Source organism: Jaculus jaculus, chromosome 5, assembly GCF_020740685.1.
Source record: "Jaculus jaculus isolate mJacJac1 chromosome 5, mJacJac1.mat.Y.cur, whole genome shotgun sequence".
Lineage (NCBI taxonomy): Eukaryota > Metazoa > Chordata > Mammalia > Rodentia > Dipodidae > Jaculus > Jaculus jaculus.
The window spans coordinates 157,916,842-157,943,909 of record NC_059106.1 but is presented as its reverse complement, the minus strand read 5'-3'; the positions used below and the strand labels follow the sequence as shown (position 1 = coordinate 157,943,909).

Below are 27,068 nucleotides of genomic sequence, written 5' to 3'. Positions count from 1 at the left end.
CTCAAGTGTGGTTTGCTTTTCATGCATGATCAGATCCCTGCTGTCCACCTCCCTCCTGTGGACTTAATACAGTGTTCAGCAGTCTGAGTGCTCGACCGGGTAGTGCATGCTGGTGATCTTGTATTTCTCGATGCCACCCCCTTTGTAAGGACCGCTGCGGGAGCGAGCCCCGCCCTTTGTGGCTCCTCGGGCTCCCCTCGGAGCGCAGGCGGGGGCTCGCGGCGGCCTAGGGCGCATGCTCCGGGCGGGGCGGGGCGGGGCCTCGGGCGGCGACCAGTCGGCGCTCGGCGTGGCGCCGCGTCGGGGGCGGGGCCGGCGCGCGCGGGAAGTGCTCAGCTGCGGCTCGAGGACCTGCCGGCCTTCCTCGGCCGCCGCGCGTCATGGCTCTGTCGGTGCCCGGCTACTCGCCCAGCTTCAAAAGGCCGCCGGAGATTGTGCGGCTCCGACGGAAAAGGTCCCGGAGCCACGGGGCCGCCGCCGAGCCCACCCCCGCGCTGCCCGAGCCGGCGCCTCGCCGTGCCGCTCTGGCGGCCGGGCTGCCCCTTCGCCCCTTCCCGACCGCGGCGGGCAGAAGCGGCAGCGCCCCGGCCGCGGCCCGGAGGAACCCGTTCGCTCGTCTGGACAACCGGCCGCGGGCCGCCGAGGAGTCCCTCGAGGAGCTGCCCCGCGGCCAGCAGGAAGCGCCGGGCCCGGTGAGTGTCCGTTCCTGGCCGCCGAGGGCTTCCTGTTGCTCCTGGTTGACCCAGCTAGCAATTAGGTAGGGGTGGGAAGTTCTCAGGTTCAAGACCAGATGGGCGCAAGGACGTTGTTGAAACCTGGCTCTGCCTTGTGTTCTGCTTCGGGCTGGGTGGGAGCTGCCCTGTTGGCCGTGCCGCCACCCCAGCCGCTTGCCCTCTTACATAGAGCGCTCAGGCTGGGTGGGAGCTCGAACACCCCTTACAGCAAAGCATCCCATCTGGAAAGGCAGCTCCCAGGGGAGAATATCCAGGAATCTGCCTTCACCCGTCGACCGGAGCCTCCATTCTCAGGCACTCAAATTTACTGTGGAGATGGAGGGATTTGGAGGATAAATCGGGTCAGAATTTATTTACCTTTGCCTTCCCCTAAAGCCGTTTGGATCTTTTGGCTTCGGGTGTATGTGTCAGTTATTAAGTACATAAAACTCTAGTCTCTCTTCTCCCTGATTTTGATATTAAAATTCAAACAACTGAAGTAAAACCCTGGGTACTGTATGAATTTGGGGATACAATTTCTGAGAAACTTGGTGTGCCAGTTGAGACTACATATTTAAAACAAATTTCAGAATTTTTTAAAGTTTGAATACTTTTTTTTTAACCTCAGCTTTTAGACTCTAATCAAGAAAATCATTTGCGATGGGAAGAGGTGTTACATGAACGAGCACCAGTCACTGACCTATCCCAGGTAATACTTTCTAGATGCCAATAGAATGTATATTCTCATAAGCTCATTTTTCAGAAGCATTTTGCTTGAAGAATAGTTTAACAAAGAAGGCTGGAGTCATAACTCATTGGTTGAGTTCTTCCTAGTATGCACAAAGCCTTATATTTGAATTCCCTCACCACATAAACCAGGGGTGGTTGTACAGACCTGTAATCGGGACATAAAGGCAGGAAAATCACAAGTTCAAGCTCACCTATAGTGTTGTGACTAATTAAGACCAACTTGTAATACATGAGACCCTGTCTCAACAAAAGGGTGGGGGGCAAACTAAGAGATATCTCTAAGGAGACATTGGCCTGGATCAAGAACTTGGTACATAAGCTAACATGTAGTCAGGCTACCTATAATGGTCACTCCCACCCAGTAGGCATAGTACCACACTTCCTTACATAGTGACCTTACTAGCTCAGCTACTACTTTCACTTGGTTCTTTACTAAATCTGCGAACCATAATTCCCAGATTCCTTGAATACATTGGGGCATTGCACAATCCCTCTACCCACACACTTGCTTCCAATTCCTAGTATTTCTGCTGCCATAATTGGATTGATGCACTCTGCACTAATAAAAACAGGCTGGAAGGGTCCCCAAGGCCCATTCTAGCCTTCATAGGTTGTGATGCTCCCTAAAGGAATCCTGCTAGTGGAAAGCATGGACTTGAACAACAATAAAACAGGTTGAGGACAATCTTTTACAGTTCAGGAAATGTTTCTGAAAGGTGGCTTTTCATGGTTCCACCCAGGTTATTTAAGTAGCAAATGAAGCAGCTTAGCTCTGGTTCCAAACATTCAGAGGCTTAGAAGATTAGAAGATCAGATGCTGTTTTCAATACTGTGAGGAATCTTGCTTTGTTAACAGCATCTACGCATTACTAGACAGAGCTGCCCTAAAAGGTGTGATGTATCACACAAACACCACCCACCAACAAAACTTCTGCCTCCCCTGGGGCTTCTTTTTAAAAGCTCCTGCTCACTTTTTCAAGTGTACTATATTTTTAGTAATTATATATATTATATTATATTATATTATATTATATTATATTATATTATATTATATTATATATATTATATTTTAGTAATGTTATTTACTGTAACAACTCATAGTTTGACATTTCAGTGATTGAGTATATTAACTAATAAAGTCTTTATAATGTAGGACTTTGCTTGAAGCTCTTAATTTTTTGTGTTGTTTCCTTTCTAAAAGACTGAACACAAACCATTGACTGAATCAGAGGCTCCATCTTCAGAAAGTACTGAGTTACCTGTGGACTGGAGTATTAAAACTCGACTCCTTTTCACCTCTTCTCAACCCTTTGCCTGGGCAGATCACTTGAAAGCACAGGAAGAGGCTCAAGGTCTTGTCCAGCATTGTAGGGCAATTGAAGTTACTTTGCCTCAGAGCATACAGGTAATGCTGAAAGTAGGTGACCAGTGTAAAATGTTTGTCTCTATAAAAGCATTAGACATTACTTACAATTCAATTTTTCTTCTGATGTTTAAATACATTTAAATTTGACACATTTTCTTTCCCCAAAAGCAGGCTTTCACAAACATTTTTATCACATTAAGTAACTGCTTGTTAAACATAGATCTTTCACAATAACTGATTCAGGCAGGCATTGTTTTCACTCAACCATTATTTTTTAAGGGTTTTTAAGGAAATATAAGGAAATTTAAAGTAATTAAGTAAGATTACAATAGCAGGTGGATTTTTACTGATTTTCTTGCATACGACAGACTTGGTTTCTTTTTTTTTTTAATTCATATATTTATTTTTCTTTTTTTAATTTATTTTTATTTATTTAAGAGAGAGATAGATGGGCAAAGAGAGAGAATCTGTGCTCTAGGGCCTCTAGCTGCTGTAAACATAATCCAGACCTGTGAGCCCCCTTGTGTGTCTGGCTAACATGGGTCTTGGGGAATTGATTCTGGGCCATTTGGCTTTGCAGGTAAGCACCTCAACCCCCAAACCATCTCTCCAGCCCAGACCTGGTTTCTTAATAGGCAGTTATTCTTGCCACCTGGATAGTGGTATTTTGTAAATTTAGTGCACTTAGTGAGTTCTAGAATAGTTTCAGAGAATACAGTTTCATGGCCCTTTAGCATCTCATCAACTCAAAATAGAATGTGAAGGTTTACTGAAAAGAGAACTTGGGAATGGAGAGATGGCTTAGCAGTTAAAGGTACTTGTTTGTAAAGCCTGAGTGCCCAGGTTCAATTCCCCAGTACCCAGATGCATGAAGTGGCACATGCCTCTTAACTTCATATGCAGTGGCAGGAGACCCTGGAGCACCTATGCTCTCTCCTTATTCATTCACAATAAATTCATAATAAATAAATATAATATTGAAGATAAAATAAATTTATATCCAGGTCAGCCTGAGCTAAAGCTAGACTCTACCTCCAAAAAAACAAATAGAAATAAATGAATATACTACAGTTTAATGCCTATAAGGGTTATTAATGTTTTCTATAAAAAGCAGTAAATATTTAGTGTAAGGTATATTCAGTGTCTCTAATGGATTTTTATATTTTTCATGGGTCAACCACCCACTATTTCTGCTGAAATTTAGGATCCGAAACTCTCCACTGAACTACGTTGTGCCTTCCAACAGAGCCTTGTCTACTGGCTCCACCCTGTCTTTTCTTGGCTACCACTGTTCCCTCGTATTGGAGCTGCTAAGAAGATGACTGGAAAGACAAGCCCTTGGACAAATGATGAAATGGTACAACAAGTTTTAATGAGTGACTGGTAAGATTAGTAAATTTGTATGACCCAAAGGTGAATGTTCATTTTAGCAGTAGCCTCTCTTTATTGTACTTGTGTTTAAAAGTTTAAAATTGTGGGTTGGAGAGATTGCTCAGCAGTTAGGCATTTGCCTGCAAAGCCTGAGAACCCAGGTTTGATTCCCCAGTACCCATGTAAGCCAGATAGACAAGGTAGTGCATTTGTCTGTAGATATTAGCAGTGTCTATAGAGGCCCTGGCGTGCCCATTCTCCCCCCGCCTTCCCCCGAAAATAAATAGATAAATTTTATTTTGAAAAATGAATCATGTCAGAAGGGTATCTTGGTATCTCAGTTTTGTCACAAACTGTTAACCAGCAATTAAGTTGTTTTTTTTTTAAACTTCATCACTTCATTACCAAAATGTACAGTGTACACGTACTGGTAAATAGATTGGTACAGTGCTTTTGTCGGTGGCTGCTTTTTCATCAGAAGTTGTTCAGAGGTAATTACCAATTACCAGTTTTTGCTCAGAGAAAAACGAGTTGTCATTTAAGTGGTAAACACTTCTTACTGAAGTATTAGGAAGTCATCAGCAAGTCCTGTTACCAGTTTCAGTCCTTTAAAGCAAAGACTTGTGTGTTTGCAAAAAACAAAAAGTCAAATCAGTATCTGAAAAACTTGTGGTTTTAAGTTTATATCACGTGACTGAATTATCCAAAGCTATACACAGTAATATCTAATCATAATTCTTTTGCTTCACAGGTCTGTGAGCTTTACTTCCCTGTATAATATGCTGAAGACAAAACTTTGCCCTTATTTCTATGTCTGTACCTATCAATTTACGGTCCTATTCCGAGCAGCAGGATTAGCAGGAAGCGATGCGCTCACAGCACTCTTGTCACCTACAACCAGAGGCCTACGAGAAGCTATGAAAAATGAAGGTAGAAGTTTTAAGTTTGAATTTGAACACATCACCCACTATAAACGTTTGTCTTAAAATCTAAACTCTTGATTGAAGTTTGTTTTTTATTTATTTATTTATTTTTATTTTTCAAGGTAGGGTCTCACTCTAGCCCAGGCTGGCCTCCAACTCACTGTGCTCTTCCTACCTCTGCCTCCTCAGTGCTGGAATTAAAGGTACGAGCCACCACGCCTGGCTAAAACTAAACTTTTGATTGTCTTTTGCCAGTTGATTACCAGTTTTATTTTAAAACATTCATTTTGATTTCTTTTGTTTCTTCCCCTTGCTGCTGTTTAAGCTGTCCATTACACAAAGCTATATAAAAGTGTCCCCTTCCTCTAGTCCTGAAGCATAGAAACCCGAAAAGTTATCTTTTGAAATATATCTTATTTATTTATTTGAGGGAGGGAGAGTGATAGAATGGGTGCACCAGGGCGTCCAGCCACTACAAACGAGCTCCAGACACATGTGCCACCCTGTGCTTCTGATCAGAGAATCTGTGTCTCAGCTAGGCCACAGGTACTCAGATCCTTAAAAACTTTTAAAGAAAATTGAAACTGGACTGGAGAGATGGCTCAGCAGTTAGTGATACTTGCTTGCAAAGCCTAGGTTTAGTTCCTTGGTACCTACCTAATAACAGATGCATAAAGTATTACGTGTATCTGGAATTCATTTGCAGCAACAGGAGGCCCTGGCATACCCAAACTCTCTCACTCTGTCTCTATCAAATGAATAAATAGTGTGAAGGGGGGGAGTTGCTGGACAGGTGTCTTAGTGGTTAAGGCACTTGCTTGCAAAGCCAAAGGACCCAGGTTCAATTCTCCAGGACCCATATAAGCCAGATGCAGAAGATGGCACATGCATCTGGAGCTCTTTTGCAGTGGCTGAAGGTTCTGGTATGCCTTTTCTCTATCTGCCTCCCCCCATATTAATTTTTTAGAAAGAGAGAGAGCTGGGCATGATGGCACATGCCTTAATCCCAGCACTCGGGAGGCAAAGGTAGGAGGGTCACCATGAGTTCAAGGCTGCCCTGAAACTACATAGTGAATTCCAGGTCAGCCTGAGCTAAAGTGAGACCCTATCTCGGGGGGGGGTGGGGGGGGCGGGGAGAGAGAGAGGCTGAGCCAGGCATGGTAACACATGCCTTTAACCCCAGCACTTGAGACATAGGTGGATCACCTTGAGTTCAAAGCCAGCCTGAAAATATATAGTGAATTCCAGGTCAGCCTAGAAAAAGACTTTACCTGTGGGGGGAAAGGTGGAAGCCTGGTCATGGTGGTACCTTTAATGATGGCTGTGAGTTTGAGTCCAGGCTGAGACTACAGAGTGAATTCCAGGTCTGCCTGGGCTAAAAGCTACCTTGGAAACGCTGCAAAAAAAAACTGAAACTGAGTGGGTTTTTTTGTTTGTTTGTTTTAACAGGTGTTGAATTTTCTCTGCCTTTAATAGAAGAAAGTGTCCAGAAAAAAAAAGCACATGAAACAAGCTTCGGATATGAGGAGTATGTGATTAAAATAACTTGTTGCATATTCTCTGATAATACTAATTCAGTGAAATGAACTTAGGGGAAAAAATAGCTTTGTAAAATGGTCCCACTAACTATAACAATTTCCTAGGGAACAAGCAATCAGTGACGAGGATGAAGAGGAAAGTTTGTCTTGGCTAGAAGAGATGGGTGTGCAAGACAAAATTAAAAAGCCAGGTAAAATCTCTATCAAACTGTATCCTTTCCTGTGGGAAGAACTTCTATTGAATTAAGCTAGCAGTTCACTTTGATTTTTTTATTATTTGCATGTATGTATCTGTGCACACATGCATTCTATGACCGCTTACCACTACAAATGAACTCCAAACGCATGTGGCTCTTTCAGCTTTGCAAGCCAGTGCATTTTACTTCTGAGCCACCTCCCAGCCCAGAAACTATCCTTGTTCTGAGGGGTTCAGCAGTTCTGGGATTTGAACTCAGGCAGGGACTTGTGCATGCTAGGCAAGTGATCTACCTTTAGTGAGGTTCCCAGCCCTCATTTGACTGCTTTAAATGACTGTAATCTTAATTATCTTCAGATCTTACTAGAATTCTCCATTATGTCATTAAATATCAAATTATCAACAAGGCATTAAACTTTTATTCTTGTGGTAGGGTTTCATTCTAGCCCAGGCTGGACTGTATTGCATCAGTCTCCTACCTTACTTAACCTCCAGAGTGCAGGAATTAAAGATGTGCACCACCGTGCTCAACTATTAAGCATTCGCTTTTAAGTTTTTAATTACTTATTTGAAGGAGAGAGAAAAGGCACGCCAGGGCCTCTAACCACTGCAAACAAACTCCAGATGCATGCACCACTTTGCACATCTAGCTTTAGAGTGGTTACTGAGGAAACAAACCCAAGATCATTAGGTACCCAGATCATTAAGTATCACAAGTAAGTGCCTTAACTGTTGAGTCATTCTTTTTTTTATTTTAATGTTTTTTTTGTAATTTTTGTTTACTTATTTGAGAGGGGCAGAAAGAGGCAGAGAGAGAGAGAATGGGCACGCAAGGGCCTCCAGCCACTGCAAACGAACTCCAGACGTGTGCGCTCCCTTGTGCATCTGGCTAACGTGGGTCTTGGGGAGTTGAGCCTCTAACTGGGGTCCTTAGGCTTCACAGGCAAGCGCTTAACTGCTAAGCCATCTCTCCAGCCCATGAGTCATTCTTCCAACCCTCAAATATTAAACTTCTCAAGTGATGACATTATGTTGGTTATGTTTGAAGAATAGTTTTTAATTTTATTTGCAAGCAAATAGAGATGGAGAGAGGCAATATTAGAAGAAATAGATGCACTAGAGCCTCCTGCCACTGAAAAGTCCAAATGTGTGTGCCACTTTATGTATCTGGCTTTATAGGAGTACCAGGGAATTAAACCCAGGCTGTGAGGCTTTGTAAGCAAGCCCCTTTAACCGCTGAGCTCTCTCTCTCCAGCCCAAAGAGTAGTTTTGATAATAGTTTTTGTTGTCCATTTACCTTACCACATTCAAGACAGGTTCTCATTACAGGGTCAGCATTTTAACTCTTAACAAAGAGGGAAGGGTAGCAAGTAGCATTTCCATTTTGTTTTGGGGAAAATGAGCCCTAGATATTCAGAATGAAGGTAAATTTGCCACTGATGTGTTTTGTTTCTACTTTTTGCAATTTCCTTGATTGTTGTCTTCAGACACAAAGAGAAACATGAAGTACAAATGGATCACAGACCTGAGTCTGTTGTATTGGTAAAAGGACCAAACACCTTCACATTACTCAATTTTTTGATCAACTGCAAGAGTTTAGTTGCAACCTCAGGTTCACAGGCAGGACTACCACCAACCCTTTTATCTCCTGTAGCTTTCCGAGGCGCCACAATGCAAATGCTTAAGGTAATTTTTTTTAATTTTTTTTGTTCATTTTATTTATTTACTTATTTATTTATGAGTGACAGAGGTAGAGAGGCAGATAGAGAGAATGGGCATGCCAGGGCCTCCAGCCACTGCAAACAAACTCCAGACGCATGCTCCCCCTTGTGCATCTGGCTAACGTAGGTCCTGGGGAATCAAGCCTCGAACCGGGGTCCTTACACTTCACAGGCAAGTGCTTAACTGCTAAGCCATCTCTCCAGCCCCTAATTTTTAACATGTATATTTATTTTATTGACAACTTCTATACTTGACAACAAACCATGGTATTTCCCTCCCCACCCCTACCTTTGCCACTTTCTATATAATGTAGCTGTTAAAAGTAGTACTTGAAAATACAAGATAAATTATTGACTTATAAATTACTCTAGTGTATTGTTTTGGTTTTCAGCACTGAAGATTGAACACAGGATCTGGTGCATCCTAGGCAAATACTCAAAGTAGTTTTAGCTTCCATTAAAAAAAAAAAATCTTGGGCTGGGGAAATTACTTAGCAGTTAAGGCATTTGCCTGTGAAGCCTAAGGACCTCAATTCGATTCCCCAGCACCCAAGTAAGCCAGAAACACAAGGAATGGGGTGCATGCGTCTGGAGTTTGTTTGCAGTGGCTGGAGGCCCTGGCCTACCCATTCTCTTTCTCTCTGCCTCTTCCTCTCTCAAATAAATAATTAAAAACCTTTAGGGCTCAGGGATGGCTTTAGCAGCTAAAGACCTTGCCTGCGAAGCCTAAGGATCCAGGCTCGATTTTCCAGATCCCCCATAAGCCAGGTGCACATGAATCTGGAGTTGTGGCTAGAGGACCTGGCATGCCCATTCTCTTTCTCAAATAAATAATACTTTAAAGAATATAATCTTTTGTGGATCCTAGCTACAGATGATTTGGCTTCTGCATGAGAATGAATACACTTAGTAGCAGAGGCCAGTAAGTTAAAAAGGAGACATAAAGGGAAGAGAAATGAAGGGAGGAGGGTACTTAATAGGTTGATATTGTATATATGTAAGTACAATGATTGAGATGGGGAGGTAATATGATGGAGAATGGAATTTCAAAGGGAAAAGTGGGGGGAGGGAGGAAATTACCATGGGATTTTTTTTTATAATCATGGAAAATGCTAATAAATTTTTTTTTAAAAAAGTGTAATCTTTATGGCTGGGCATGGTGGCACACCCCTTTAATCCCAGCACTTGGGAGAGACAGGTAGCTGGATTGCTGTGAGTTCAAGGTGACCCTGAGACTACATAGTAGATTCCAGGTCAGCCTGGGCTAGGGAGCAAAACTCTATCTCGAAGAAAAACCAAATGTGTGTGTGTGTATTCTTTAGCCAGGCATGGTGGCTACACAACTTTTATCCTAACACACTGAAGGCAGAGGTAAGATGATGACTGTTCGAGGCCACCCTAGAACTAGAGTGAGTTCCAGGTCAACCTGGGCTAGAGTGAGACCCTATCTTGGAAAACAAACAAAAATAATAGAAAAATACGTTTGGTATTAGGTGAAATCTATGTGAAACTTTTGAGACAGGACTTGAGGCAAGTGCTCTACCTGCTCTGCCATCTCTCCACTCGGAGACAGGCTTTCATGTAGTCCTGGAACTCACTTTGTAACTAGATGACCCTTGAACTCCTGATCCCTGCCTAAACCTCCCAAGTTCTAGGAAGGCGGGTGTGAACCATCATGTTCAATGTACAGCAAACACTGACTTTTTATTATTGAATATAATTAGTAACAAAACCCCTTAGGTGTTAATTTCCTGAAAAATTGACTAATCACATTTCATTTTATTCACCTATGCAAAAGCACAGCCAGTTTATTACAGATCTCAAAAAACCAATCTGTTGCGGTTGAGAGGGCCAAACATGTGGTACAATTAAATTAGTTGTGTCAGGAACTACTTTTGTTCCATAACTATCAGAAGCCCTAAATGGAAATGTATTGAGCATATTTTTAGCTCAGGGACAAGTGCTTTAGACAGAGCTCATAATTTTCCTTTTCTTTCAATTTACTTAAGGCACGAAGTGTTAATGTAAAGACACAATCTCTTTCTGGATACAAAGATCAGTTTAGTTTGGAGATCACAGGACCAGTCATGCCACATGCTTTACATTCTGTGACCACGTTACTCAGATCTTCACAAAAAGGGTCATTCTCTGCAGGGCTGTATCCACATGAACCAACTGCTGTATTCAATATCTGCTTGCCATTACATAAAGAACTGGATAAAGTAAGTATACTTGTAAACAGACATTTAGCTAGTTTCTTCTAAAGTAAATGTCATGTAAACTAAATTTGTGTTGTAAAAAGTCAGCAATTATGAATTGCTAAGATTGAGAATATGCCTTTTTTATGAAATAAATTCAGGTAATTGTACTGAGTAAAATCCCCTAATCTAAAAATAAAAATCTAAGTACATTGCTGCCTGACCCAGTGTATATACTGCCTGCTTCCTTATGGTATATGGAAGCACAATTTACTATATTTGGCTTTTACTAAACTTATAAAAAAATAACATTCAATGGTTGTGTATATCCAGACATTCTCAATACCAACTTACGGTATGTTCAAAAGACCAATGTGCTGTTTTTACTGACTTCTATACACATTTCTACAGGAAGTTGTTCATAAGGACCTTGCTAACTGTGGGCTACACCCTAAGACTCTGGAACAGCTTAGGCAAATACCACTACTGGGGAAATCATCTTTACGGAGTGTGGAGATGAATGACTACATTTGTAATTGGAGATCCTGAACAGCAAAGTAAGCCTAAAAGGAATCTTTGAGGAAAAAAAACAAAAAAAAAAAAAAAAACCTCCCTAGCAAGGAAATTCAAGATTCATAAGCCTTTGACTTTAATGTTTTGGAAGAAAGGAATGTACTTTAAAATACTTAAGTATTTTTAACTTTTATTATGTTCACTGAGCAGTTTTAAAGCAGCACTTTGCTTTTACTGTTTTTATACTACATTTTAAGATACGAAGGTTTATTGTAAATTTTCTTAATCTTCTAATAATAATATGCTTGAGACCTTCATATCCCTGCAACTTAATTATCTCGAGTAGAAAACAATTAAAAGTTCCTGTTATGTTAAAAATAAGCTGAGATTACTCTAGCAGTTATTCCATGGCACTGAGAGTAAACATCATAGCCAATGTACCTAACAACTGCAGATGTCCACAGAGCCTATTGCAGATCCTTTTACTTGTGCACCTTTGCTGCCTATATAACCCTCAGTCCTCAAGTATACTTACATGTATTCTTAATTGTAAGGTAATACAGATAAAAGGGTCTATTTTGTACTTCATACATGATAGTGTTAAAGTTTGCATGCTTAGCTGTGATGACAAGTAGTAGTGTACTAACAAGTTATTTGTATGAATGTGTATGAGAGTGTATGTAAAATTCAAACATTCTTAAATAAACATTTAGAAGTCAAAAACATTGGTAAAGAAATAAAAGTACTTAGTTAAGGGGTATGTGTTCACTTTATAATCCAGAGAATAAAACACAGCATTTATTCCAGAGAAGTTTGTATTTGGGCCTTGAGCTTTTGAAAATAAAGTTTAGAGACATAGCATATGAATACCACTGTAATACACAATGAAATACTCTATTAAGACCCTAAAAAATTAACATAAACTTTCTCATAGTCAACAAAATAGTGGCTTGGTTGCCAATTTTATTAGATAAGTTGGTTACAGCATTTTAATTATCATTTACGTCTATCTAGATGTAGCTGAAATTCAAAATGCACATCAAATTAAAACTATATCACAACTCAAGCCATACTAAATGTACTTGGCCTCTGCAGTAGAATTCTAGTCAGACTTCCATTTTGACTCCCTCCTTATGACCCAAGTGGCTTTAATGGGAATGCAGGACTTAGTGCTCATCATCACATATCACTTTCTTTTTATAACCTCTACAAAAATTTAAGGGGAGATGGTGGCATTAGCCTTATGGAGCAGATCTTGCTTGACTTCCTCAATAACACTGGCCCAGTATCTGTCCAGCAGAACCCATTGTGAAATAGTACAAGGTGCACAGCCCTTCACTGATTACAGGCAAGTGTTACAGCAGCCTAGCCATAAAGAAGGGAAGGTACATCATAGTACAAAATACAGTATAAAAGCGTTATTTAACATTCCACACTGAAGATTACTGGTGCCTTCAAACAACTGTTTAGATGTTAGCCACTTAAACAAATACATCACTAAGGTGAACAATATAAACATACCAAAACCCTGTATGGTTAAATACAATTTCCATGGTACAAAAATCAAAGCCTGAAGATGTTTGTACAGATTGCTTTTTACACAACGTCTTAAATTGCCAAATATTTACAACATTAAAGTGGAAATACATTGTGATGCAGAGTAAAATTATCTGGAAATGATTAATATAAAACCTCAATCTATCTACGTGAGGCACTCCTGAAGCAAGTGGCATTAGCCATGAGGTCCTTTGGTACAAGGCCCATTGCTTGAAGAACCACAGTAGCTGCTGTGGCTTTAGCATGCTTCTTATTAGGGCTGGCAAAGCTGGGCTGGTAAGCGCTTCCATTTATCAATACCTATTCAAGAAAAACATACAATTGGGCTGGTAAGGGCTTCCATTTCTCAATACCTATTCAAGAAAAACATACAATAAGAACAGCATCAAACTTTAATATCTATTAGCTTTGTAATTTTTCTCTAATTCTAAAAAAAAAATACAAAACCCATAGTATGTAACATTAATTTCAGCCCAGAAGCAAATGACTTGGAAAAGGGGACTGCAAATTAAAAGCAGATCTCCAAATTAAAATATAGTCAAACCCTGATAATTTCCACCCACATCATACTAGAAAATACCCTCAAATATTTTATCAGATCTAGCCCACATCTTTCCCTTTAATTCTTAAACAGGTTATTCCCAAGTCATGCTTCAGTGTTTTAAAACCCCAACCACATACCCATCAATATAAATGCCCACATCCCACACAGAATATTAATACTGTGATTATATCATACATCCCTTGCCCTCTCTATGTATGTATAATTAATGCAGAAGCTTATATTTACCCTAAAGAGAAAATGTTTGCGATGATCAGGGCCACTATCATGGACCAAGAGAAATTCAGGTGGCTGCCACCTTCTTTTATTACAGATTTCCATCAAAGCAGACACAGGATGTTTACCTACAGAGAGGAAGAACAAGTTATAAATTCCATCAACTTTGCAGTAGATTGTGAACTCAAGTATGGGTGGGGCAAGATGAATTGTAATACTATGCTCTCTCACCTGACAAGTCTTTCATTGCTGCAGAGAAGTTCCCAGACCTCTTTTGTGCTCTCTCTCCTACTGCAACAAGACCTTTAAAAAAAAAAAAGACCATTATCTCACTAAATCAATTTCAAAAATAGTATGTGTGAAAGAGTACCTCTCTGAGACTGGAGAGATAGCTTAGCAGTTAATACCCAGTGCACAAGGTGGTGAATGTATGTGGAGTTCCTTTGCAGTGTGGCTGGAGGCCCTGGTACACCCATCCTCATTAATCGATTCATTCACTCTCTCTCTCTCTCTCTCTCTCTCTCTGCCTGCCACTCTCAAATAATCCCCAATCCCCCCCCCCGGGGGGTCTCTAGCTCAGGCTGTCCTGGAATTCACTACATGGTGTCAGGATGACATGAACTCTTGGAGATCCCTCCTACCTCTGGCCCCCAAGTGCTGGGATTAAAGGTGTGCACTGCCACACCCAGCTTAATATGGAGAATATGAGAATAGCTCTCAAAAAGCATGAGCTTTTTTTTTCTTTTTTTTTTTGTAAATTTAGTTTTTAGGGGAGAGAGAATGGGCACGGATATGCCAGGGCCTCCAACTACTGCAAACTCCAGATGACTACTACCTTGTGCATCTATCTGGCTTATGTGGGTTTGGGGTAAATTGAACCTGGGTCCTTAGGCTTAGCAGGCAAGCACTTTAATTGCTAAGCCATCTATCCAGCCCTGTTTCTGTGTTTTGTACCAGCCTGGGAAGTAAAGGGAGTCTCTTTCAAGGACAGATTTGGTAAGTTATTTTTTTTAAATTTATTTATTTGAGAGAGAAAGAATGGACACACCAGGACCTCCAGATGCACATGCCTCCTTATGCATTTGGCTTAGGTGGGTTCTGGGAAATTGAACCAAGGTCCTTTGGCTTTGCAGGCAAGCACCTTAACCGCTAAGCCATCTCTCCAGCCCAGATTTGATAAGTTTTTAAAAGAGATAAATATAAAACTAATACAGAGGGATGTTATGCAGAGATGTTTATACTACATAGGGGATTACTGATGTTAGAACCCCAAAGCAATTGCTTTTGCTATTTCCATGTGCCTTTAGCAACAAACTTTTTAATCATACTATGCAAGTATCCTCTTGAGAACTTACACCTAAATCATGTGGCCCAATTCCAAGATTATTCCCTGGAACTAGGCAACACACATTTGGTGCACCACCAGCCTGTTAAGAAATTCTAGTTTTTTGAAAACCAAGCCTAATCCAGGTGTGGTAGCAAATGCACTTGAGAAAGAAAGCCAAGCTAGAAGAACCAGGAGGTCAAGGCCAGTCTGGACTATATTATACTAAACAAAAACAAGACCCAAACAAACTTAAAATTTGCAGTTACCAACCCCATTGCAATTTAAGTGGTTATCCATCTGGCTGTCAACTACATAGAAGCTGTATAGCCCTTGCTCACCCCTAGTATCTTAAAGTAGTAGCAAAGACTCCTAACAATTCCAAGGTTAAGGAAAACTGTTGTTAGTAGTTGGATTGAGCTTGAAATGACAAGCAAAAAGGGCCCATAATGGGCTGCAGATACAGCTCAGCAGATCAAGCAGTTGGTTGCCTACAAAGCCTAAGAACCCAAGTTCAATTCCCCAGTATCCACATAAATGCAGGTGCACAAGGTGGTGCAATTGTCTGAAGTTTGTTTCCAGGGGCTACAGGCCCTGGTGTGCCCATTCAGTCATTAATTAATTCTCTCTCTGCCTCTTTCGCTCAAATAAAATTATTAAAAACTGAAGTGAGCATAAAACAGCAGACTAACAGAAAATTACATAAAGTATCTAAGATATGAAAAATTATGTTGCTGAAATGATGACAGCATATGAACTAAGAACGGTAGTGCATGCCTATAATTCTAGCACTAGGAGGCAGAAGATCACTAATTTGAGGCAAGCCAGAACTACATGGTAACACCCAGCCTCAAAAAGTCCAATACTCCCCTCTCCCCACCCCACAAGCATCATACATAACATATGGGCAAACAAAATGGAAGTTAGGTCAGCCTGGACTAGTACAAGACCCTACCTCAAAAAAAAAATCAAAAAGAAAGGAAAAGAAAAGAAAGTTAGGCCTATTTAAAATTAGATATGCAAATCTCCACAATATTTTAGCAAGTAACACAGTGGAAACTGGCTAAGAACTCAAACCATTGTTTTCTCCATCTGTATGTATGTGAATATGTTAAAAGCAGAATATTTCAAAAAGAACTTACCTTTACGGTCTGTCTTAAAGTCAACCAAGATGGGTTCCTTATTTCCTTCTTTGTTTTTTCCTAATCCTTCTCCTTCTCTCCAGCCCATTTTTCGCATCAAAACGGCTCCCATTCCTCCAGTTACTGGGGCTGCTCTTAAGAACTGATCCTATCCAAAGAAAAAAAAAGGTAAAATGTCCCCATTTTATAGTTAGCATTAGACTTCAGAGTTACTGGTAACTTTCTATAAAGAGAAATCTGATTTACTTCTAGATCTGTTATGGCAATTAAATTTACATGCTTCTATGCTCAATATATACTATAGCATAATGTTCTAATTCACATTACCAGTACTTTAAAAGTCAAATGGCACTTTTTAAACAGTAGATCCTCATGCCCCCCCTTAAAAAAAAAAAAAAAGACCACTCCTGTTTTCGTCCACTATTTAGGTTCACTGGTATCTCTTCTTAGCTTGCAAAATAAAAAGAAGGCAATGTTAAAACAGTCAACATTAATTGTCCCATGTGTACCTAGTTTATGAATAAAGACTACAAATCATTTAAAAATAGTCTGGACACTGAAGAAGCATATTGTTGTCATCCAAAGTTTTTCCCCACTGTATTATAAAACAAGAACAAATATTTTTACTTAGAAAATCCCTATGAAACACTAAATATATTTAAACTAAATATATACATAGTGATTTGAAAATAATCACATAAGATTCCCTGTAAGTACACCAGAATGAATCTGAACTCTTAAAACCTAACTTGATGGTAAAAGGCTTTTAAAAAACTCCTTAAATGTTTACATACCTAGGCCTCGGTAGCAGCAGTGTTGTGAATAGTACGGCTGGCACTGACCGGGGCAAGAAGACAGCTACAAGGATTTGGCCCTGAAACAAGTTTCCATACAGAGGGGTGAAAGTTCACAGGTTATTCTGTGAACAATCATCTCTCTTGTATCCAACCCACTGAACCATAATTTCCATCAAAGCAGCAAACCACTTAATGCCCTAAGCTGCACAACTGTGTGCATTAGCATGGTCTGCAGTTGTTACCTTCACGTTACATATCTGATGCCTCTTGAAGAAAAGGCATCCATGTACATAGAGCAACAGTGAGTTCTACTAGGGGTACATGTGTCAGGTTTTGGTCTGATGGTGGTTTTGAAAAAAAATGAGGTATCTCCAAATCCCTTCCCATTGCTATTTAATTTTAGGTTACTATTCTGTCGAGTATGGAGCAGCAAAGTTCATCATCTTATCAATAGAGGGAGACAAAAATTTTAGTAGCTCAGGAAGCAAGTTGCAAGCAAGTTGTTTCCTATATCAAGTTAACACTAAATGTAAAAATCAAGTTTTTACATAGTAGTAAAATGTATACTTTCCCAGCTAAATAATTAAATGCTGGGAAGAAAACATGCCAATGACATATGACTAGACATTAAGTTCAACAAGGTGCTCTGATGGAAGGAGGCAGCTGTGGAGGTAAAAACATACCCCTGGTTCAGTTCCTTATTTGGTGCAGGCCATGCATTGTAGATGTATAAAGAGAAAAGTTAGCTGATGCTTGGATATCAACTGCCTGACTTTTACTTACTTCCAGGTTCATCTGCCTCTTTTCCAGGTAAACTCCTAAAAAAAAGGGCAACTGTGCAGAGAAAGTACAATAGAAATCCCCAGATAACCCATATTTCCCATTTTGTTTCTTTCTGTGTCTTCAACTGTTTTTTCAACCAGTGTGTATGTACCTTACAAAAGGTAACTGAGACCACAAAAATCAGTATGCATGAAATTATATCCAAATCACTGAAGAAAATGAAAGTTCTTTGAAGCCAATCATCATGTTAAATATTTTAGTGACAAATGACAATACTGACAAAAATGTTCTTCTTAACCTTTCACTGCAACAAAGCAAATAAAGAACACAGAATGCTGGCACTCCCTATAGCTTTTAACATTGAACCAGTGTTGGCTGGACAGTACTAAAGCAAGAAATGATCATATCATGGAGATTTTAAACACAGCTCAAAATGTAGTAAGTGCAAACAGGATTTATGATGAACACATATGAGAATTCCAGTTGTATAAAGATTCCTAAATGTTCTAAGCCTACTTTAAAAAGATAATACTCCTAATCTAGGTGATTTTAAGCAATCTTCAGAAATTCTTTACACATGTTAATTTTCCTGAAAGTTCTGCTTTATTCTAAAATTTAAAATTTGGTGTGATGAGTATATCTAATGATGATTTACTAGAATAATTTGCTTCCCCCAAGCATATTCTATGTAAAATGTAAGGATGAAGTCATTCAAAAGATTCTACTGAGCACTTTAGTTTTAAGACCTATAAACTGCCTGTAAGATTAGTAATACTAAAAGTTTTATTTGAGGGGAAATCAATAAGGAGCCAATTGAGTCAATAAAATATTCACTTTGTAAATGTCATGTTAACATATTCATATATAAACAACCACTGGCAGCACCTGAAGACCAAATTTTGCAGTGGAAACACATCCAGAAATTTCCACCTAGCACCATCCACTTTATGAACTATTCAGTGCATGCACCTACTTAAACACCCATAAGCTTCATGTGTAACCTAAATATACAGCACTCAGAGCTTCAAGCCTGAGCATTAATGAATCAGCACTGAGGGTGTAACTGTAATAAAGCACATGCTTAACACAAGATCTTGGTTTTGATGCCTAATACCACCAAGGGAAAAATAGATATTTCTGCTCACTAACATGAAAGCCATTTTTCAACTATTTACAGATCATTTTCATGAAATATAAAGTGTTAATATATATAATTAATCCTAAGTATAAAATATCATTTTTTCCAAAATTGATACTCACTAAAAAACAAGCAAATTGAGGATGTAGGAGCTAACAAGAGAATCAGGGAGAATACTACCTTACAATATTAAAATATCCAAAGCAATTGATACATTTTTTTGGCATGTTGCAGTTCAACCATAAATGCCACTCACTGTAGTTCTCAACAGGAACCCATCATATCATTGATTACCACTCTGATTCAGAATTACTTGCCCATGATCACACAAGGAGACAGGAGTACAGCAGGATAAAGAAACCTTCCCAATCCATTAGACCACGCAGCCTCCCAGTTTCAGCACTGCTATTGGTGCCAGTACTCCTGAAACAAATTTCCCATCACCCATCCAACCACACCACATCCCTTCACCAGACTGCGTTTCTTCAGAAAGCCCTTTTTAACCACCTAAGACTCCCCCAACAATGAGGTAGCCGTAGGTAGAGTTGACATATCTCACACTGCAGGAATCTGAGACCAGGTGCACCTACATCTTCGAAGCACAAGATGTCCGTCCTCTCCCTTGATTTTAGGTCTTACATATCCTGTTTTTTCATGAAGTCAGTGGTTCTCAAATTGAGCCTGTGGATCACCAGAGGCCACCAGGACCTAAATGGTGGTCCAGAGATAGTTATCTCCATCCCATCACATCCCACCCTCTTACCACCACCCTTTACATAAACCCACCCCACACTCCAGCCATCCTCCCCCAGCCTTCCAATCCCCTGGCAAGTTCACCACATGCAGGGCTAATAATACTAGGGCTTCCCAACCAATTGCTATAACCAACAGCTGAGCACCATATAGGGAGCTGAGGCTGGAAGTTACAAGGAGTGAGGAATAGGAGCTGAGGGATCTTATAAGAGGTTGCAGGCACTAATGAGAGGACAAGGACAGAGGGATGGAACACTAGGGTGGCAAAGGACTCTTGGGGTAGTGATCCACCAGAACTAAACCTGTAATAAAGTATCCCTTGATGAAGAAAAATTTGAGAACCACTGCTCTGAAATCATTAGGTTAGTAGTCCAACAGGAACTGTGGAATGTTCTGAACAGCACCTGATACAGTTAGCATCCAAAGGTTAAAATAAAACTACCCCCAACAAAACCAGCAGCAAAACAGTAAGAACACCTTAGGGTATAAAGTGAATGGCTCTTGAGCCGTATTTATACATTTGCCATTGTTTCACGACTTCGGTCCATCTTCAGTGTCCATCCTAGAGCATATACATAGTAAATTTACTCAGGGAACTATGGTTAAAGTCACTGGTCTCTTAACTTTATACTCTGGCAGTTTTATATATGCATAAATTGTGTACCTTTTTAATCCAGGCTTGGGCACCAGTATTGGCCAGTTGTTCCTGTGTCAAAACTTGTACTCCTGTACTTCCTGTGAACTGGCCAGGAATAGAGTTCAACTGAGCCCAGGCATCAATCTGGAGAAAAGAAGCCATCTTGATTAAGTAAAATTACCTGACTGATTAAAATATCATTGTTAATATTTTGATACACTACAGAAAATGGTTTAGATTCTAAAATTTCTGAGTAGCTACATAATTAACTTAATGTCTTCCTAAGCCTTTCAAAGAAGTTTTACAACAGTAATTCCTATTAATAAGAAATGAGGTATATCTCCAACTAAAAAGCATAGCAAGGTACTCATTCCTTAAAATACTACAGATACATGAAAAATATAATTCATAGGGCAAACAATCTCTGCCTTGCCATTTGATCTAAGATGCATTCCAGGGCTGGAAGGATGCCTTAGCGGTTAACACCTGCAAAGCCTACAGTCCCAGGTCCAATTCCCTAGAACCCACATAATCCAGATGCACAAGGTGGTGCATGTGTCTGGTGTTTGTTTGCAGTGGCTGGAGGCCCTGGTGTGCACCCATTCTCCTCCTCTCTCTCTCACACTCAAATAAAAATAAATTTTATAAAACTTATTTCTAATAAGTGACTTTATAGCCTAGATTTTTTTTTTTTAAGTTTTCCGAGATAAGGTCTCACTCTAGTCCAGGCTGACTTGGAATTCACTATGTAGTCTCAGGGTGTCCTTGAATTCATGGCAATCCTCTTACCTCTGCTTCCCAAGTGCTGGGATTAAAGGCATGCGCCACCACACTTGTATAGCCTAGATTTTTTTTAATTCTCTGATACAGTATAGATGCAGAAATAAAATTCATGACGCACACTTAATGTTTAATAAGAGAAATGGTCAAAAGACATAAAATGGCTTTGTTAAAAAGAGGAGTGCGTCAACCATAAACATCTATTGTAAAATACAAGATGTCATTCAAATCCTATTTAGTGTCAGCAGTGTTATTTCCTACCTGAACATGTACTTACTGTTTCTTCTTTTTTTAATATTTTATTTATTTATTTGCAAGCAGAGAGGAGATAGAGAATGGGCACTCAAGGGCCTCTAGCCACTGTAAATGAACTCCAGGTGCATGTGCAACCTTCTGCATCTGGCTTATATGGGTCCCAGGGAGTGGAACCCGGGTCCTTTAGCTTTGCAGGCAAGTGCCTTGACTGCTAAGCCTCCAGCCCATGTACTTACTGTTTCTACATAGGCTATCAACAGAAAGATAAAAGAAGCTGTGACTTGTTTTTTTGTTTTTAGTTTTTTGTTTTTTTAAGAAAAGAAAAACCACAGACACTGCAATTAGATTGCCTGGGTTTGAATCCCAATTTCCTTACTTAATATTGTATGACCTTGGGTATCACTTAACTCTTTACCTCACTTTACTTAGCTGAGCTGTAATATGGGAACTAATTTAATAGCTAACACTTCATGAGTTTTTTTACGGACAACTATGCATCAGACCACTAACTCTATGAAGGTAGGCTAATTTTAATTTTGTTCTCTCAAGTCCCTCCTGCCACCTAGTATGTAATAAACATTTACTGAATGATTAGGTCCCAAAATCACTTGAAGAAGATTGGGGCTATTTATTTAGTTCAGCAGCCTAGCAAGTGCAGAGCCCTCGGTTCAGTACTCAGTAGGTGACTGGGAGAAAAACAAGAACTTAAAATAAGTCGCTAATTAAGATAAATGGCTTAGGGATTTTTCCCTTAGGATAGGGAAATCCCTTTTAGCTCGGGAACTTGTCCATTTTACCTCTCTCTATAGCTCCTACTTTCTCTTAACATCTTTCTCATTAAAGTAGAAGAGGAGACCACTTAGGGGATGAAGGGACTAGCAAAAAGTAGAAAAGGAATGGTGAAAGGTAGAAAGAAGGCAAAAACGGCAAAATATGTAATACATAAAAATGTTAACACTGAAGCCCTTTGTATGCTAAAATTAGTTTTTAAAAGGGGGGGAAGAGTGCTTTCCCTACATTCATGAGGCCAGACAGTCTTCACTAGTACACACACACAAGATAAATGGTTTACCACAATCGATGCTATTGTCACAGTTCAACTATCTAGTTAATGAAATTGCTACATACCCGTTCTTGAGCTCGATTTAACATGCTCATAGCTTCAAGGTCAAATGCATTCTCACTGAGTCTCTTCTGAGCAAGTGCCCGTTCACTCATTGCTGTAGAGATGTCCACAGGCTAAGAAAGAAAATATAGATAATTATCTCAAATTAACACAGTCCCCTAAATTCTGTCAAGTACTCCTATCTTTAGTTGCTACATGTCAAAAAGGTCATGTATATGTTGTTAATCTTGGAAAGTAGATTACTAAGGTAACTTCATTATAAAATATCAAGAGATAGCAGGACCCACTCAAAATATGACAGACTTCAGTGTATTTTCTGCTTAATCAAACCATAACCATAGTTTCATTACAAATTTAAAAGTATTCCCTAACAAGTCACCTAGATAAAATAACTTTTGAACTATTGCAGATGGCTATGCCCTAACTATTTATTAGTATAGCTTTCAGAAGTACTGAGCAAGTTTTATAGATAAACAAATACAGTCATTGTGGTGTCAGTGAGGGATCCTTCCCTCATTGGTACATGATGCACCTTCTAATCTATACGTGGGTCTACTTTATACATTCAGTACAAAATACAATGTCAGGTATATAAACATTGGTTGCCCTACTAAACACCAAAGGAAATGTTTAGTCCTCAAAGATTACTGTCATGGTCTCTTTAAATCTGTATGCTAGGGCCAAGCCTTAAGTGTAGTTCAGTGGTAAAGGACTTGTCAAGCATCTACAAAAAATTTATTTTAAAAATAAAAACTAAGTATTCCTTGTGCTGAGCAGAAATAATTTTAGCTTTTTTTTTTTTTTAAATGATCTTTAGCCAGGCATGGTGGATCATGCTTTTAATCCCAGCACTTTTGGAGGCAGGGGTAGCCTTGTGTTTGAGGCCACCCTGAGATGACATAGTGAATTCCAGATCAGCCTGGGCTAGAGTGAGACCCTCCCCTCAAAAAAAAAAAAAAAAAAATCTTTATAGAGTAAATACTTCAGTGTCAGATTTGTGAAGGGCTCAACCACTGATGGAAAACCTATCAAGTATTTATTTATAATGAACATCAAATTGATTTGTTATCAGCTGCTTCTTGATTTTTTTTCAACATCATTTAATCTATTAATATTTTCTGGTTACTTCACATATGCATTTTATTAAAGGATTTGATGCTTAAAGAATGGCTAATGCCTGAATATGACAAATATACAGAAGTCAGTAAAATAGTAAACTAAGAATTTTAAGTAGACACTAGCTATGATTTGAGGTAGAAGAGATGACTTAGCAGTTAAGATGCTTGCCTGCAAAGTCTAAGGACCCAGGTTCAATTCTCCAGTACCAACGTAAGCCAAACACACCAAGGTGGCACATGCGTCTGGAGTTTGTTTGCAGCAGCTGGAGGCCCTGGCACACCCATTCTCCCCCACCCTTTCTCTCTCGAAAAGAATAAAAATAAATACATGGAGCAAGCTGTATGACTGAATAATTATATTTTAAGCATATTAAGAATTTACTAATTGTCTTTTTCCTACCTTCAGAACACTGTACTCTGTCATCATTCTTATCTTAGAACTGAAAGTGCCTAAGACTCCTTTGGCTAAATCAAGGTTTTTCTTCCAAAAATAAATATTCTTATATATCTTCTTAAGATGAGACAAATTAAACTGAACTTCTATAATTATTTACTAGAGTACTTACATACCTTGAAAGATCTTGATTAGTAAACTGAGTTATTCATGTTATTTCTAAGGCCCACAATAATTATCAACCTAAGTCAAGTCAGACTGAAACACCAAGAAATCTGCTTACTTTTTACTTCTACTCTTGATTTGACTTTTGGGACTCAAATCTATTCAGTGTGATTTCTGGGACTTAATGCATGCGGGTATTTCAGGCCAAAATTTACATGTCCTGGGCCTACCTTACATGTCACCTAATAGTGTGCCGTGGGATTATCCTGGTAATTTTTGAAGGCTCAGCAAATGATGTAATTAATGTCTCATTTACCTTTCCCGATCTACTTTGATTTTCATAGCAGTCAACAAACCTAAGTGTTAGGATGCTCAGAACTAAGTAAGCATTTATTCTAAAAAGAATGAGTTAAGAGGGGATAGTTCCTCAGTTGAAGATTTTGCTTGCAAAATCTGTCCTAAACCACATGCAAAAAGTGGCCCAAACATCTGGCATACTTTTTGCAGTAGCGTAAGGCCCTGCCCTACCCCCAAACACACACAAATATAAACAATTTTTTTTTTAATTCTGAAGAAATACTTAGGAAAATATGTCCACTCAGCATTTCAACTCTTAAGGTATAATATGCACCTTGCTCTAAAAATTTAACTTTTCTATAACTACTAATTATTTCCATGTGGAATACAAATATATTTACTCAACTGAATTCTAGGACATTTAATTTTTGTATTTTCTTATAAGATTTGAACAGTAAGTTAAACTCCCCCATTCATCCCCCAAATGAAAATTCCTTCAACTTCTGTGATACTTTGTATTAAATTTATCTCATTCTGAGAGCAGTTTTAATATAGTAACCTTCATAACTACATAAGTTATAGCTGTTTTTTGATGTAACACAATTATGTTTATTCTTCAACAGGTTTACCAAATAAAGTTGCAAGTTCACATCACAGATTTATTTCCAAGTAGCAATATAACTTTATTTCTGTATTTTCAGTACGAAAAAATATGCTCAATATAAAATGAATCAAGATCATTCTGGGCTGAAAATGAAGCACAGCACTGAAGTACGTACTTAGCATGTGCAAGACTCTATGTGAGTCCCCAGCACCAAATAAATAGATGTTTGATAAAACTTTGAAGAATCCTCATTTTATTTAAAAAACCTATTTTCAGTATTTCAAATTAAGATTGTATGCTAATATATTTAAAAAATCTAACAGCAATCCCCAACGCATTAATATTCAAGAACCAGACCCAATGTTACACATATTTAATTAAGACATGAGATAGCACAACTACCCTTTAGTACAGCAGTGAATGCTGCTGGGCACTTAAAATTGGCAAATGTTATTAAGAAACTTTTCAGTGGATAGTGACTACTACATTGGAAAATGGAATTAGACTCTTAACCATCCTTTAATACCATTCAGAATCAAGAAATGTGAAAAAGGCACCAAAATAGCCCTTCTACACACTTAGAAAAGCAAATTTGCTGAAGAGTACATGAACCTATTGACATGTTTCTGTTTCTTTCCACTGATAAGACTAGCTTTCTTCCTAATATATAAAAATGTACAGAATATTAAAATGTGTAAAATAGCTGGTAATATTTTATCTAGGTACATAAAGTATCTGGAATTGGTTTACAGTAGAGGCCCTAGTGTACCCATTTTTGCATATGTTTGTGTGTGCATTCTCTCTCTCTCTCTCTCTCTCTCTCTCTCTTGCGCGCGCGCCCACGCTTTCTTTGTGTGTCTCTGCTTGCAAATATTTTTTTAAAATCATAAATCACTGTTTCCTGTTTCCCTTTTGTTAACTTACACATATAGAACATGTATATTAAAACTTTTGTAATATATAAGTGCAAGAATGTAAAAGCTAAAAACAGGTTAAACAAGGAAGGAAAAATTATTTTCTACACAGGTAATTGCACATATCTCAAAAGGCATAAAAGAAAATCTGGGTAATAAAACAGTTAACCAAAAACATCTGGCCTAGAAGTGTTTATAATACTTAGCAAAAATGAAAACACACCAGTCATAAATAGCAGTCTCAAAAGGAAAAGTCACACTAAATACAAAACATCCTATTCACTATGTTTAGTTTCAAAATGTGAACTGAGTCTTTTTACTATACAAAATACTGTAACATATCATTAACCTAAGGAGAAAACACTTTACGTGGTTCAGAGAAATTCAGTGTTAGTTCTTAGAAAAATCTAGGGGAAAAAAAAGTTGTGCATTAGACAATCTAGCAGTTATTTTAGAACCTATTCTGTAATTTCCAATTAAATTTCTTATTCCAAACTTTCATAAACCTCCCTACACTTCTTAAATCTCATAAATTTTCCTAAGTTTTCATAAACTCAGAGCTTCTCAAATTTTAGTACACCAGAATATAAACATGGTTCTATAAGTCTAGCATACTGCTTTTAACATGTGACAGTAACTACAGTTGAGAGCCTAAAGTATATACAATTGATGTTAAATGCACAAAAACTCCAGATTAGTGGCCATAAGTGGTTATTACTCCATTTATACTTCTGCCAAAGGCTACCTTTAAACCTTCTAATCAGTAAGCCTTTGCTAAGTTTATTACCAGTAATTATTGTCTGAGGATATTTTTTTTAGGTATTAATTTCTGTACTTTGATCTGGTGTCTCAGTTTCTGTAGTCACTCTTCCTGAGGCTGGTGACTGGTTTCTGACCATGCTATGGCAGGGCAAATGCTATGATGAATTGTTTTCCATAATATGCATTTATGCAGATTCTTCTGTTGTCTGTCCGCTCATGTCAACATGCACTCTCAAGCCAGACAATTGATGGAATTAGGGATTATGGGAAAATAATTTGGCCCATATGAATTTAAAATCTGTGACTTTTGCTAAAATGTTTTATGGTTATGATTAAAGACCCACAAACTCCATTTGTATTTATGAAAATAAAAAATTCTGGTCCACATAATTTTAAGAAGCTTGTTTTTTTTTTCACTCCTAATGTAACCAAAAGGGTCAGCGCTCCCAGAAAAT

General features: G+C 38.8%; 2 protein-coding genes across 5 annotated transcripts in view; one reads left to right on the top strand and one right to left on the bottom strand.

Moving 5' to 3' along the window:
• Positions 1 to 376: 376 nt before the first annotated feature.
• Donson (DNA replication fork stabilization factor DONSON) lies at positions 377 to 27,003 on the top strand. 2 transcript variants are annotated; one of them, XM_045149576.1, is made up of 11 exons: positions 377 to 692; positions 1,342 to 1,422; positions 2,665 to 2,868; positions 4,034 to 4,212; positions 4,952 to 5,130; positions 6,573 to 6,651; positions 6,767 to 6,871; positions 8,345 to 8,543; positions 10,733 to 10,800; positions 11,188 to 11,333; positions 25,035 to 27,003. In XM_045149576.1, exons 1-10 carry the CDS (start codon positions 381 to 383, stop codon positions 11,294 to 11,296), a joined length of 1,515 nt encoding a protein of 504 aa, XP_045005511.1. In that variant the 5' UTR covers positions 377 to 380; the 3' UTR covers positions 11,297 to 11,333; positions 25,035 to 27,003. The 2 variants fall into 2 exon arrangements, with proteins under 2 accessions (XP_045005511.1, XP_004654636.2); XM_004654579.2 differs by having other exon boundaries at positions 10,588 to 10,800.
• Positions 12,087 to 27,068, bottom strand: part of Son (SON DNA and RNA binding protein) — a 38,159-nt gene continuing 23,177 nt past the window's right edge. Inside the window, exons 7-12 of one of the 3 annotated variants that reach the window (XM_045149571.1) lie at positions 22,362 to 22,472; positions 20,226 to 20,342; positions 16,091 to 16,238; positions 13,856 to 13,927; positions 13,637 to 13,752; positions 12,087 to 13,146 (exon numbers count right to left, since the gene is read on the bottom strand). In XM_045149571.1, coding sequence (XP_045005506.1) covers positions 12,988 to 13,146; positions 13,637 to 13,752; positions 13,856 to 13,927; positions 16,091 to 16,238; positions 20,226 to 20,342; positions 22,362 to 22,472 — 723 coding nt within the window. In that variant the 3' untranslated portion in view covers positions 12,087 to 12,987. Of the gene's footprint in view, positions 13,200 to 13,636; positions 13,753 to 13,855; positions 13,928 to 16,090; positions 16,239 to 19,606; positions 20,124 to 20,225; positions 20,343 to 22,361; positions 22,473 to 27,068 lie in introns of those variants that run through there. The other 2 variants (XM_004654447.2, XM_045149572.1) reach the window with 2 other exon arrangements.